Here is a 13,862-nt window from a genome sequence, read left to right as displayed (position 1 = left end):
TAGATTTTTTAAACTATTGCCGTATGGAGTAATCTACTGACCCAGTTTGAAGTCAGAAAGGATTGAGTGAAGTTTGAGTAATCAGAAAACATTTTAAAAATGTTTCTGATGCTAAGAATTGTACTTGGATTGTGTTTTTGTGTCTTATTTGTGTTAAAACAATTCAAGTTTAATGGCATTCTTCAATATTGGCTGGAAATTGAAGAAAATCTTAGGAGTGGGAAGGATATGACACTGGATAAAGATGAAAGCAAGTAAGGCATGTCAAAAGTCATGTCTGTTAAAGATGGAAGAATATTTTCCTGGGTATGTCTTTGAGTTGCCCATTTGATGATAGTGGATGTTACATATAGTGAAAGCTGCATACTTAAGATTGGGTCTTGGGTATCCACAGTGTGAAGCTTTTCCTAGTCTGGTGTTTCAGCAGAACTACATCAGTAAAATAATGGATTATTCATTCAGTTTATTAAACATTTTTGGAATATCTGCTATGTATGAGGCACTGGGTTTTCCTTAAAGGGAAGGTTCATTTCTCACACTGTTTATGAAGACTCTAAAGTGTTTTCTAAAATGTGACCTGCAAAATACAAGCTCCAAGAGATATTCCATGATAAAAAATTTCAAGTAAGAAATATGCTGTTTATTTTATTTTAAAAGTTTACATTGTGGATTTGCATATTAAAGACCAAAAAGTCTTACAGGAATGAAACTTGTTTATATTGGTTTAATTTTTTCCCAAACTAATTGTCCATAGGCCATTTTCCCCTTCCACATAGCAGCAATGAACATCCTTTTACATACTTGGAGGAATGTTGCTACTATGGATTGTTGACCTAAAAGGAAACTGAGGCCAAATACATATAGCAGGGATTTATTGAGCCAATATAATGATCACAACCAAGGAGACACATAGATCAGGTCGCCCTGAAAAATGTATTCCAAAGGAGGCCAGCAGAGCTTAACATGTTTTAGTCACTAGGAAGAAGGGTCAAGGAGAGAGAAGGAAAGACAGCCCTGCCTAATTACTCCATCAGGCTTTCAGTCAGTTGTACATGACATATACATGGGACATATACATTGGGATTATTACTGGGTTACTTCCTACATGCAGGGATCTAAGGTAAGGGTAATAAGAAGCATTCTAGGTTATTTTATGACTTTTTTTGGTGCCATTAAGTCTACTTCTAAGTAAAGTTGGTCTTATGATAATGTTTTCCGAGACAAGTGGACATGATTACTGACCTATCCCAGATTTCCCAAGGCACTATAATTTAACTGACCTGGTCAGAGCAGATTCTTTTGGTTATTATTTCCCCCCTTTTGATCAAAAAACTTTCATCTGAAAGCATTGATGGTCAACTCAGGTAGACATTTTGGTCCCTCGTTGCTGTAAAGGCTCATTCCTAGAAAGTACTGTCCCACATAGGAGGGAAAGAAATTAGGCTCTGACCACTAGGTCTAAGTCTGAATTTTAAACAACATGGGAGTTGGGATAAGAAAATAATCAGATCCTTTTCATTCTTGGAAAACCTGAAAAATGTCATCTGCCACATATCTGACAGGAGGATAAGTTGTGCCCTCGGGCAAAAGAGCGTTCTCGTTGTTGAACTAGGTTGAAAAACAGCTAGAGAAAGAAAATCAAAGAGCACTTTTACAACTTAAACTATGTAGTAAGTTTAGTTTGGCATAGGCCTGGAAAAACAAATATTAAAGTAAGAGTTTAACTTTGTAAGTAATCTTGAGGCATATGGCCTGGTTAGAATTCGAACTAATATATGAGACCCACAGTCTGACAAAATCCCAAGACTAGAAGAATTCCCCAGAGTAAAAGTAAAATTCCCAGTGTTTTAGAAACGTTCATCCTGGAGTTGTCATCAGGTCAGAGCTGGAGTCTTGAGTAAATGCTGTCTACTCAGATGCCATCTTCTCATCCTGGCTGGAAGACTGAGGCATTTGGTTAGCTTCAGTTGAAGATCTCTAGTGATGGAAGTCAGGTGCATTTGTCTTTTTAAAATGAGAAACATGAATCCATGAGTCAGTGTCTTTAAGCTTAGCTGCACAGGGATTGGTTAATGCCTTGGGTTGAGTGTCCTCCCAAAACTTAATCCCCACGATGACAGTGTTAAGAGAGTGGGAAATCCTATTATGGTAATTGAAAGGCGGGGCCTTGAATAGGTGATTAGATTGTAAGTCCGGGCCGTGGTGAATGGCTTAGTAATGGTGGTCAGGGACGTGGTTCTGAGGGCTTTAAAAGGGGAACAGGAAGAGTCTGTCTCTCTCAGCTCTGCCGTTTTTGCAATGTGATACCCTGCCATCACTGTCACCACCACTAAGACCTTCACCAGCTGTGTTCCCTTGACTTTGGACTTCTGTATTTTATTAGAAACAGCAGAAATGGACTAATGCAGTTAATAGAACCTGACAAGGTCCCTTTCAGTGTGGCTGGAAGGAGTCCTTTTATGTTATGACATTTTTAAGTAAACAAAGTCCCTGGGTTGGAGACCATGGTCATTGATGTCTTTGTTTCTCAGGAGCTCACTGTGGAAGGAATCTTTTATTAATTTAGAATTTTTGGTGAGAAGCTTTGGCAGTAATGAAAAATATCACCTTTTAGAAGAGCTGATTCATAAAGTCATTTATCTAACGCATAAGTTTACCTGTTATTTCAAAGGGAGAAAGCTGATACTCTTTAAATGGGGTAGAATGCAAGTTAAGCAATATCAGTTGAAGAGCCTTTGGTCATATGTAGTCAATGGACCAAATTATTTGACTAGTAAAACATATCTCCTAATCATTGTGGAGCCCAGAGGGCGCTCCTCAAGAATGGTTATTTGTTAAAATTTAGAATTCAGTTCAGATAATAAAAACTCAAAAAACAATGGACAGGTCGAGAATCTAATAACAGGTGCACTATAGTTTTCTTCTAAAACATAATTTTTCTCTCTCTGGTCGCATCTTTTTACCAGAGAGATTTACAACATGACTAATTCATTTGCAAAATAAGTTTTAGTCTCTGGCCTGATTATTTGTATAAAGTGCAGTAAGAATAATGATTTATCATATAGGCTCTTTTTAAATTGGCTTTGGTGGGACTTTTATAATGAATTTTCGATTAGACCTTTAAAAGTTTCTCAAGGCTTAGGAAGTCAGTATAAACATTTGATTCACTTTTAGATTGTACCTGTGCAAATTGGGTGAATTCCTCTCTTCCAGAGGTTCTTGGACCTGTCAGAAAGTGACATTTTTTTTTTACTTATTGCAAGGCCAGGAGCCTTGTAAAGGAACGTGTAGGCAAGGTACTACGCCAGTATTTCTTCAACCATTGGCTTTATAAAGTCAATCTTCATCCTTAAAGCAATCTGGTAAAATAACCAGTATTTTCAATTGTGTTCTGTTACAAGAAGAGCAGATTCTTATTGAACTTATGCAGATAACTATATTGCCTTAAAATAAAAATACGAATATGAATAGTTTTAAAATCCTGGAGGGATCAAGTGGAGAGAAAAGTAAATGTTTCAGTTTTGCTCACAAAAGTGTACGTTACCAAATTGTTGTAAAGCTTTAGATATCCCCAAAAGAAAAAACCTTTTTTCTTAAAATCTGGTAAACAAAATACGAAAAGAATCAGCAATCTTTCAAACAAAAAGTTATTTAAAAAAATCATCTTAGTCTTTTATCAGTTCCGTCCTATGTAGTTAGTTCTTGTTCTCCTGATGTTATGTTAGCAATTTTATGAGTTCAGTTTTTTCATTTGAAACTTTTACCCAGTGCAATTGAATAATCTCAAAGTCATCAGCAGAGGTCTATATTTCAGAGTACCTGTCAGTCTTTTTATTTTTTTTAATAAGCCTTCTTGAAGACACAAATTTAAGAGCTTTCAGAAAGAAAGGCATCAAAATAAAGCAATTTATTGTGGACAATCAAGACTTAAAAAAGATGCAATCAGCAAAGACATTTCCTTATTTTTATGGCCTACAATAATTTCATATAATAGCCATAATTATGACTGATAACATGTAGTAAGATATACCAAATTTTAAGAATTTTATACAATTTTGGAACTCATATTGATAACATGTTCATATAAATATAAAGTTACATATTTTAAGGAAAAAACCTTAAAATTTTAACTCAATTCTTTTAAGTAATCAGAATGATCTAATAAAGACACAGAATTTCTTTTTCACTCTCTTTTTTTTTTTTTTCAACTTACTCAAAGGATAAACATAATTTTTTTTTTTTGTCTTTTTTGTGACTGGCACTCAGCCAGTGAGTGCACCGGCCATTCCTATATAGGATCCAAACCCATGGCGGGAGCGTCGCTGTGCTCCCAGTGCCGCACTCTCCCGAGTGCGCCACGGGCTTGGCCCGAAACATAATTTTTTTTTACCACCTTTTATCAATACTACATGAAAAATCTTGTTTAAAAGAGAAGCCCAAATTTCATTTTTGTACCAGTGTACTATTAATGCTAAAGCTAATTTTATTAAACCCTTATATATAAATTTATTCAGTTTCAGTCAGGTTTGATCCCACATGAGAAGATTTTTATAAACCACCTACAACCTCATACATTTTAAAAAAATGATATTCATTTAGTTTTGTCCATAACTTTTTTTTTTTTAACTTGAAACAGCCTTTGAATACCCTTTAAATCAGATTGTTTTTTTTCCTTCAATGAAAACCATATCCTTGTGTCTTTCTTATAAATTTTTTTACCAAAAACGCATTTTACTTTTCTTACATCCTACTTTAAAAAAATATATATATTCTGTATATAGAATTGTTTTTCTTATACCTAATAATTTTAATTACATATACTAACTACAATTTTAGCTCTTAGGAACTCTAATTTCCAGTGAAAAAACTAGGCAGCAAGCAATTTTGAACTGTTTTATATCAATATTTGTAGATGAAAACCATTGTCTAATTTTTGTTTGTTTTTTTGGTGGCTGGCTGATTTGTAGATCTGACCTTGACCTTGGTGTTATCAATACCATGCTCTAACCAGCTGGCCAGCCCCTATTTTCTAATTTTTGAAAAGACATGTTTCTTTAATTTTTTAAAACATTTAAATATATTTTTTATGCCATGTAAAAATAAGATGTCGAAGTATATAAACTTACTTAGAAATGGCCCAAACATCTTATGATTAATAATTATTAATATAGCCATTAATAATTATTATAAGTTATTAATACTATAAATAAATATTAATATAATTATTAATAATAAGTATTACTTAATGTAATACGACTTTAAGATTTTAAGTTACTGAAAAGATTCTTTTGAAACTGTGGTAAGTTTATGTATAAACATTTATACTAATCACATTTATCTAATTACTTATTTTAAACAGGTATATTTGAACTGCCTTTTGGAAAACAAAGTTAGCCATTGAATTATTTGTAATCTTTTTAAAGTGGCCTGGTTGTTGTGGTAAAAACAGACTCCTCTTGCTTGGAGCAGTTTGCCTTCTTTTTAATAGATGTAGTTTGACTAGTTAGCTGCCAAAGCTTTATGCTCATGAGTTTAGAGTTCTTCCTTTTTTTTTTTTTTTGAGTTTGAGAGAGCTGATTAGCCAAAAATCATGAGTCAGGGCAGTTGCCCAATTAATTTGACTTCTTTTAACCAAGGAGACTAACTAGATCCTCCTCAAATTCTTTAAGGAAAGTGAAATACAAAAGAGTGTCATTTTGATGACTTATGAAGCTTTTATCTGTTATACCAGAATATTGTTTTAATTTTTTTTCTTTTTCTTTTAAGAAAACAGGGCCATATCAACCAGTCTCCTCTTAACTGAAGGCCTTTGAGGTATTGGGTGTAGATACTCTTACCTATGTTTCTCCCCTTAGCCCTTCTGGATCCCAAGTACTCATGTGGTATCCAGGGTGGCTATGAATGGCGGTGCCCATTTGGTTCTAAGGTTTATATACCTGGGATGGATCACAGGACAGAGGGCAGAACTACAAAGATAATGTCTGGAGGATACAACTTATTCCAGTCAGTATAAAAAATATAATAGAAGCAGCAGTTTTGTCATTTTAAAAATATCTAGCAGAGACAGCATCTAAGTTAAATTTGAAAACATTTCTATTTTATTTTACCAACAATTTAAAAGCTAGCTTTTTTTTTTTTTTAAATCAAAAATTATTAAGGTCATGTGAACTTGAAAAATATTTAGGCTTATCTACTTGATTTATAAGCACGTATCATTTATAAGCCAATTTGGTACCATGTAGACAATATACAAACACAAGTGTAGACATATAAATGTAGACACAATGTGCCATACATATATATGTATATGTACACACACGTATACATGAAAACACAAATAGAAACACATAAAGATCCCATAGCTTTCATTAAGATTTCTTATTTGTTAGTTCCCATGGGAAGAAGCAAAATCCAATAGAGAGAAATAGAGAGGCCTTAAATAAATATGTATATATCTTGGCCATTAGCTTTTAATTAAGCCAAATTTGATTACAGATCTCTAAAAAAAATTTTTTTTAAATCTATATTTTTTAGCCAGAACAAACAGTAAGTATTTTTGGCTTTTAAATTTTAAGGTAGCTACCGAGTGACTCAAACACAACCACAGAGGTGTAAAGAAGCCCTCTCGGTATCCAGTGCCACTCCCCAAAACAAGGCCCTGAGAGCTGGCAAGTCACTATGCTAGCTGAAAATGGCCCTATTCATTTAGCTCAGGAGAGAAATTAAGCAACAAAAATTTCTAACATAAACCAAATTTTAAATCAAAGATATTTCTGAACAAATGACTCAAAAACCAAAGCAAATAAGCATTTTGTATCCTGTCACAATCTAGACTCTTATTAATGATAAAGAGGAAAGTTTGGAAGTTTCATTGCCTATAAATGGGTGTAACCCACGTTTTTGTTTAGAAGATAAACAGGAAATCAAAAGCTGTCTATGGGGATAGAAGGATCACAAATGTGCACCCTAAAAGGTTAAAATTCATAATTTTCAAACAACAATTTAAAATAATTTTGGCAAACATTTTTTCCTAAGTTACAGAAATTTTGTGGTGGGTCTAAAAAAAAAACTTTTAACTGTTTCAAATCCAATCTCCGTTTAAAAGGTTGTTTTGTTGATGTTTTTCCTATAGCTACTTATAGCTGTTTAAGATAAGAGCTCTATAGAGTATATATATATATGTTTTTAACATAACCAATTTTAAAGGTTCCATGTTTGGCCATTGTAATTTTGAGGTCACCTCCAGTTATGTGGGTCCATTTTCTAAGTATTTGTGAAATGAAACACCATAAGAAACAGCTGTTATTTCAAAGCCTGCTATGTAATTTTCCCTCTGCCGAGAAACAAAACTGAAATACACCAGTGCTATATTGGTCAATACTGTCACCTGGTATACTCACCTAGCAGCAGAAATTGGAATGACAGAATTTCCCTTTTCTCCAATTTCCTATCCAAAAATGGAGACAGCTGCCAAACTGTAACCTAGAATTTCCCACTGTGCAGGGGGAGTGGAAATTAGCAGCTCCTTTATCTGAAACTCCCATGGACAGAGCTAGAACTCCTTGCTCTCAAAGGGAAGAGAGAGTTGGGAAAAAAAAAACAACAGCTCAATAGATCCTCTGATCTCACCAAAAAAAGAGGGAGATGTGGGATCCAGGAGAAACTCACCCCTTCCACATCATCAAAGCCCCTGGAGTTGGAGGGTACAATGGGTTCCTTTTTTTGCTGGTACTGAAAGCTCGAACTCAAGAGGAAACACTAGGCAGTCAGGTGAGTTGCTCTGGAGTCCTCAAATGTTGATCTAAAAAGAAAGAGGCTGAATACATATATAGCAAGGATTTATTGAGCCAATATGATGATTGCAAAGCAGGGAGACACGTAGGTTGCCCTGAGAAATGTGTTCCAAAGAGGGCCAGCAGAGCTTAACATTTTTTAATCACAAAAAGATGGAAGGGTCAAGGAGAGAGAAAGACAGTCTTGCCTCATTTCTTCATCAGGCATTCTATTGGTTGTACATGACAGATAGATTTGGGATTGTTACTAGGTTACATCCTTCATGCAGGGATCTAGGATAAGGGCAAGAAGCATTCTGGGTTATTTTATGACTTTCTGGTGCCATCATATCTGCTTCTAAGTAAGCCTTAATGTTTGGAAGGCTCTTTGGATCTGAGTCTCAGGAGTGTGTCCTTCACACAAGTGTTCCTGACCCTCCAGGGACAGGCTACCCTATTTTTTTCTTTTCCTTTGCCCCCTCCCTTCCTGAAAAGGGAAGCCCAGCTGTGGTTGATAAACACGAAGGTCCTTAGGCTATGGTTTTGAAGTGCTTCTGCTTTGAGAGGAAGGCTTTTATTTTGTAGGCCTCCATTCCCTTCCCCCACTGTAGGAGGACTTCACCAGGGCCCTGGGGCTTTGAAGTCTTCCTTCCTGTCCCTGAAGATTAAGCCTTTTGTTCTGTGTGGGAAAAAAGGGGAGAGGATTTTGATGTGGCTGCGGTTTTCCTTCCTGAGCCAATCTTCCATTCTTCCCTGGGTGAACCTGGTGGGGTTCCAGGAGGAAAGGCCAGCAAGAGGGTGGGAACTCCCCATGACTGTGACCCCCCCAGAAACTTCACACTATCACACTTGCCCACACTTGACTTCCAGCAGTTCATCAGCATTTCTAGTTAATCTTCGTAGGGCTTCTGCCCCAGGGAACCAAGAATTCTGGTCCTGTGTCTCCCTGAAAGTGCCTGTCTATCGCCACATTTTGTGATGGTGGGCTTACCAAAAGTCATTAATTTACAGTCTGTTCAGCTTTTTTTCTTTTTAGGGTCAGAAGGAGCATCTTTCTAGCTCTCAACATCTCTGGACTGAAACCAAATAATAGAGTTTTAAAGTATTGTCTCTGGTATTGGTATTATAATTTATGTAAGTTGTTCAGTGAAAATAGTCATGAAACATTTGTTTTTCTTGGCTTGCGAATCTGGCTTGGTTCAAGGAAAAAAAATTTAGTTTGTATTAGGAGAGATCAAAATTTATTAATGCTTTTGTGTAATATGAAAACTTTTATGATTTAGAATGATGTAGGTATCTGAAAAATATAGGCTTTTTATTCTATTATCTGTCTTCTCACATGAGAGTTTAATCAGAGAAGTAGAGCCACTATGAATATTATGGAATAAAGGATTTATTAAGAGAATAAGGTGTAAGATGTTCCACAGTAGTGATGAAAGCTATGAAAGCTCCCGGAAGCGGGAGGTGGAGGATCAGAAAAGTTCTTCACTGTCCTTTCTACTCATCTGTTGGCACAGGTGGGCCAGTAGGAACTTGCAAGAGAATCTGGAGAGTGGGAAGGTGAGGTGTTGGTGAGTCTGTGTCTGCTGCTGGGCCTGGGCAGGGAGAGTTGGACATAGAGCAGGAGTGAGGAAGGACAAGCTGAAACTTGCCACCACTTTGAGAGAGTAATAGCTGCTGCCTCACTTCCATTTCCAAAATTCACATAGATTTCTCTTTTGACCTACTCTAACTCCTAATCATTCAGAAAGAGGGATTCCAAGAAATGTAAGTTTGGTGTAGTCAGATGTTCATGGAACAAAATATCTCAGCATGCACATTCTGGCCCTGGCTTGGTCTTTGCTTTTCTTGCTTTTTTTCTTGGCAAATTACTTATTTCTTGGCTTCATTCTGGCCATAGTTCATGGCACTACCTAAGCTGGGACTGCATCTCTCCCTTTTGGAAGGGGTGAGGGAACTTCAGACTTGGTCCTATGGAATTAGAATGGATTTGAGTGATATTGAAAAGATATTAATTCTGCTGTCTTTGAAATGTTATAACAATTATTCTATTTGACCGAAATTTTCCTGTATTTCTGTCAATATAAAAAAATCATGACTGATATTACCCATGTGCAGAGATTTCCTTTAACTGAGTTAGAATTTATCTGCTAACTTTTATGCAATGAGACATTTTTATTAATATTCTAGCTATCTGGCTTATCAGGGATCAGAAACACTATCCAAAACTGACTAGTGGGTTTTCACTTTTAACCTAATCTTCTTAACAGTGTGTTAAAGAAAGATTATTTATGGCACTTGCCAAAGAACAGTAAGGGAGACTTTATTCAGGACCATCATAATGGTATAGGGACCACTGCAATGGTGTTTTGAAGTAGGGGGGGAGAGATCTGGTTCAACTCCAAATATAACAAGGAAAAATGGGAATTTATAGCCAAGGATGGGTGGGGGGGAAGTGTGGGTGGTTTGGTGGATGGAAAATTACTAAGAGGAAACATCAAGGGTAAGGGGGAATTCTGACTAAACCGACCTAACCGGATTCTTGCTGAAGGCAAGACTGGGTGATCAGACATCAACACCTGGGGCATGGTAGAGGATGAGGGAACCTGATCATGTATTCAGGGTGATCAGATATCAAGGGTGGGAGATTCTGGTTAAACTGACTTAGTAGTGCTGATTCTTTGTAAAATTGTACAGTGCAGAGATAAACATGAAGCCCAGAAGTCAAGGCCTAATTGGAAAGAGGATTCAGAGGATCCTGACTAGAGTTTGGTCAAGGAGAGAATCTTTTTCTAATGTTAATTATGAAAACTTTCTCCAAGTCATTTGAAGGTTGTATTTGGCCGCACTCATTTTTAAAAAAATATTTTCTGAAAAGTTGCAAAATGACCAAGACCATGTATTGAAATGGATATAATTTCTAAAAACGACATTAAAATTATTTAAAAATTCTGTGAAAGATCACCACTGAAAATTTAGAAATAAAGCAAAATATTAAAAGAAGAAAATTTTAAACAACCAATAATCTACCCAAGTCTAATCACTAAGCATTTTGGTATATTTTCTTTTGATCTTTGTCTCATGTGTGTTTGCTGTTTTTGACCTTTCTTTTTCACTTAGCATCATATTATGAACATTTTGTTGTACACCTTTAAATATTCAAATGTTTTCCAATAACTACAGTATTTTCATGTGAATGTATTATAAATTAAATCTGTGTTATGTATTTTTGATATTATAAAAAATTATAGAAACATACTTTTTTGTATTTTTTAAGAGACACTTGAGTAATCAAATATTTATTATGCTTATGGTAGAAAATTTGAAAAATATAGAAAGTCACCAAAGGTGAACCCAAATCACTGTTTGTAATTTGATATATATATGGCCATTCTTCTCTGTGTATATGTATATATTTTTAAGGCAGATTATAATCTAATAAATATTTCACTAGATTTTGGCTTATTTCTTAAAGATGAATTTCTAAAGTAGAATTATTTGTTTAAAGTAAGAACGTTTTAAAGACTCCTCATATGTATTGACAAGTTGCTTTCTGTTTTACACTTTCCCCTGGTAAACAGTCTTAATTTTAAAAGTTATTCATTTTCAATTATGTGGCCACTATACTTACATTCATTAACATAAATTATAGTTCCTTGTATCCTTGATTATATCTGTATTTAGATTTGTTCTCCTTTAGCTTGTCAGTAAACTTGGCTCATGTATCTTGTCAACATTATAGAAAGAGAAATTAAGCATTTGAAAGTCTGCTTTCTTTTGTGATTTTTTCGTATAGTTTTCTTTCACCACAGATTTTTCTTAAAATACAGTTTTCTAAGTCATGTAGTTTAGTACCTTTTAAACCCAATCTATCACTTCTTAAAAAAATTTCTTAAAATATTGTTTTGAATAGACAATATATACATATGGTACAAAATTCATAGAGTTCAAAGGGGCTGTCCTATCTTTGTCCTTCAGATGCCCAGTTTCCCTTTCTAGAAGCAAACATTTTAGCATTTTCTTGTGTATCTACCTATAGATATGTTCTGTGTATAAATTTGTATGTGTCCATGTACACAGGGAGTAGCATAGTAAACACACTATCTGCACTTGAGATGTTTCCATAACAGTGTATGGAGAGGTAGCTTACTCATTCTTTTTAAAGGCTCCATAGTATGCATTTGTATGAATGACCATAATTTATTTAATTGGTTTCCCACTGATAAACATTTAGGTCATTTCCAGTCTCTTGCCGTTACCAATGACTTTGCAGTGACTGACTTTGTATGTATTTCGTTTAGCCCATATGTGAGTGTAATCTTTAAGGTGCGTTTCTGAAACAGGTGTCATTGTGTCAGAGTGTGTGCTTTTAAAAATGTGTTGTTGGATTGTTTTTCCTATGCTCTGTAATAGTTTATGCTTCCACAGCCTGTCTGTTTACTCACACTCTGGATATCACAGGATGTCAAATTTTTTGATCTTTGCCAATGTGGTGAAAAGTTGCTTTAGTTATAGTTTTAAGTTGCTGAAGATGCAACCTTTTCTGTTGTTTAATCACTTTTCCTGTAAAACTTTTAAGTGAATATAAATTATTTTTATTTTATCTGTTAATGAATTTTAATAAAAATTAACTCCAAAATCTAAACATGCAATGTGATTTTATAAAGGAGAATTTATTTTATTTTTTATTTAAAAAAAAAAATTTTTTTTTTGGCAGTTCCCAGTTCAGGGATCTGAACTCTTGACCTGGGTTTTGTTAGCACCATTCTCTGACCCAGTGAGCTAACAGGCCAGCCCCTATAAAGAAAAACTTAAGAATTGCATGAACATGTTGCTTAATGCTGTAAAAATATAGGTTTCTGGGTTTTACTAGATTTTAGCTAATAAGTGTGCTATTTAGTTTTAGTTGGCATTCTCCAGTTAAATTTTTCCAGTTTAAACCGACTTTCAGTTTTTTACTGCATACTGTTCCCATGTGAACTTCAAGGTTTTGTCTTTAGATAAAGGAATATGTTAAGAATGGTGGTGCCATGAGCCCTGATGGTTGTGGTTAGCAGAGTCCTGAGAAATTGCTGTATAGTTGAAACCATGTTCCTTACAGGTGTTACCTTAGTCAGTACTTTATATTACTGGAGCAGTGAGTCCTAGTGATTAAGTTATATTGTGTGAGGCCCTAAATCAGTGTATAGGCTACTTCTTCACAACTGTATGACATATGAATCTGTCATTTTATAATTTGGCCATAAACTACTTGTTCTTCCTACCCTACCATCACTCATTTTCTCAGCCAGACTTTGTTTCCGCCTAACATCTTAACATTTCTGAATATTCATTGCTTATGGCTTAGCATGTGCTATTTCTTCTACCTAGAATTCTCACTTCTCTTTTTCTTGGTATACATCAAGGCCACCTCAGATATCACCTTTTTCCCCAAGTTGTCCATAGCTACTGTAGTCAGAATTATTTGCCCTCTGTTCTTCCTCTTTGCTTTCTTAGCACCTAACGTAGAGCTTGATATACAGCAATAAATTAAAAGATTTAAGAACATTTCATAGTCCAAGGAATTCTAGGACTTGGCTCTACTCTAAATCAGTTGATTCCATTTTCTCAAATTAAAAAAAAAAAATTTAGGAGGTGTGTATAATTTGCTTTGGAATTGTCCACCTACGGAGTCTAAACTTTAGAAACTTTTGTTAAATGTACATAATTATCCATTCCTTTATTTACCATTAACATGAAAGATTTGCATTTGATGTGTATGTTTTGATGTTGGCCTGTGACAAAAACTTAATGAATTTATCATAAAGTTATTCTTTTTTTTTACACAGAGAATGTCCAAGCACACAGATGCAACAGGAGACGTACTGTTGGAAAGAAAAGGTTGTGCAGGAGTGATTACACTAAACAGACCAAAGTTCCTAAATGCACTGACTCTTAATATGATTAGGCAGATTTATCCACAGCTAAAGGTTTGTAATTTTCTTAAAGCAAATATATGGATCCTTTTAAAACTATATTGTAATAGACCATTTCTGGTATATTCTGCCATAGAATCAGATCTCCATGGGATCCGCACCCATGCCCAGTTGA

At 35.0% G+C, this 13,862-nt stretch overlaps 1 protein-coding gene across 7 annotated transcripts in view; it reads left to right on the top strand.

The window, feature by feature from the left end:
• The window catches only part of HIBCH (3-hydroxyisobutyryl-CoA hydrolase), an 86,388-nt gene that overhangs the window by 9,418 nt on the left and 63,108 nt on the right, over positions 1-13,862 (top strand). For 6 of the 7 annotated variants that reach the window (XM_063096445.1, XM_063096455.1, XM_063096472.1 and 3 more), the window contains exon 3: positions 13,601-13,741. The exons of the other annotated variant lie outside the window; for it this stretch is intronic. In XM_063096445.1, the coding sequence (XP_062952515.1) occupies positions 13,601-13,741 (141 nt within the window). The remainder of the gene's footprint in view (positions 1-13,600; positions 13,742-13,862) is intronic. 7 annotated transcript variants of the gene reach the window in all.

Source organism: Cynocephalus volans, chromosome 1 (assembly GCF_027409185.1).
Source record: "Cynocephalus volans isolate mCynVol1 chromosome 1, mCynVol1.pri, whole genome shotgun sequence".
NCBI classification, from domain to species: Eukaryota; Metazoa; Chordata; class Mammalia; order Dermoptera; family Cynocephalidae; genus Cynocephalus; species Cynocephalus volans.
Note: the sequence above shows the minus strand (reverse complement) of the source record. Positions and strands in the feature narration are given on the sequence as shown.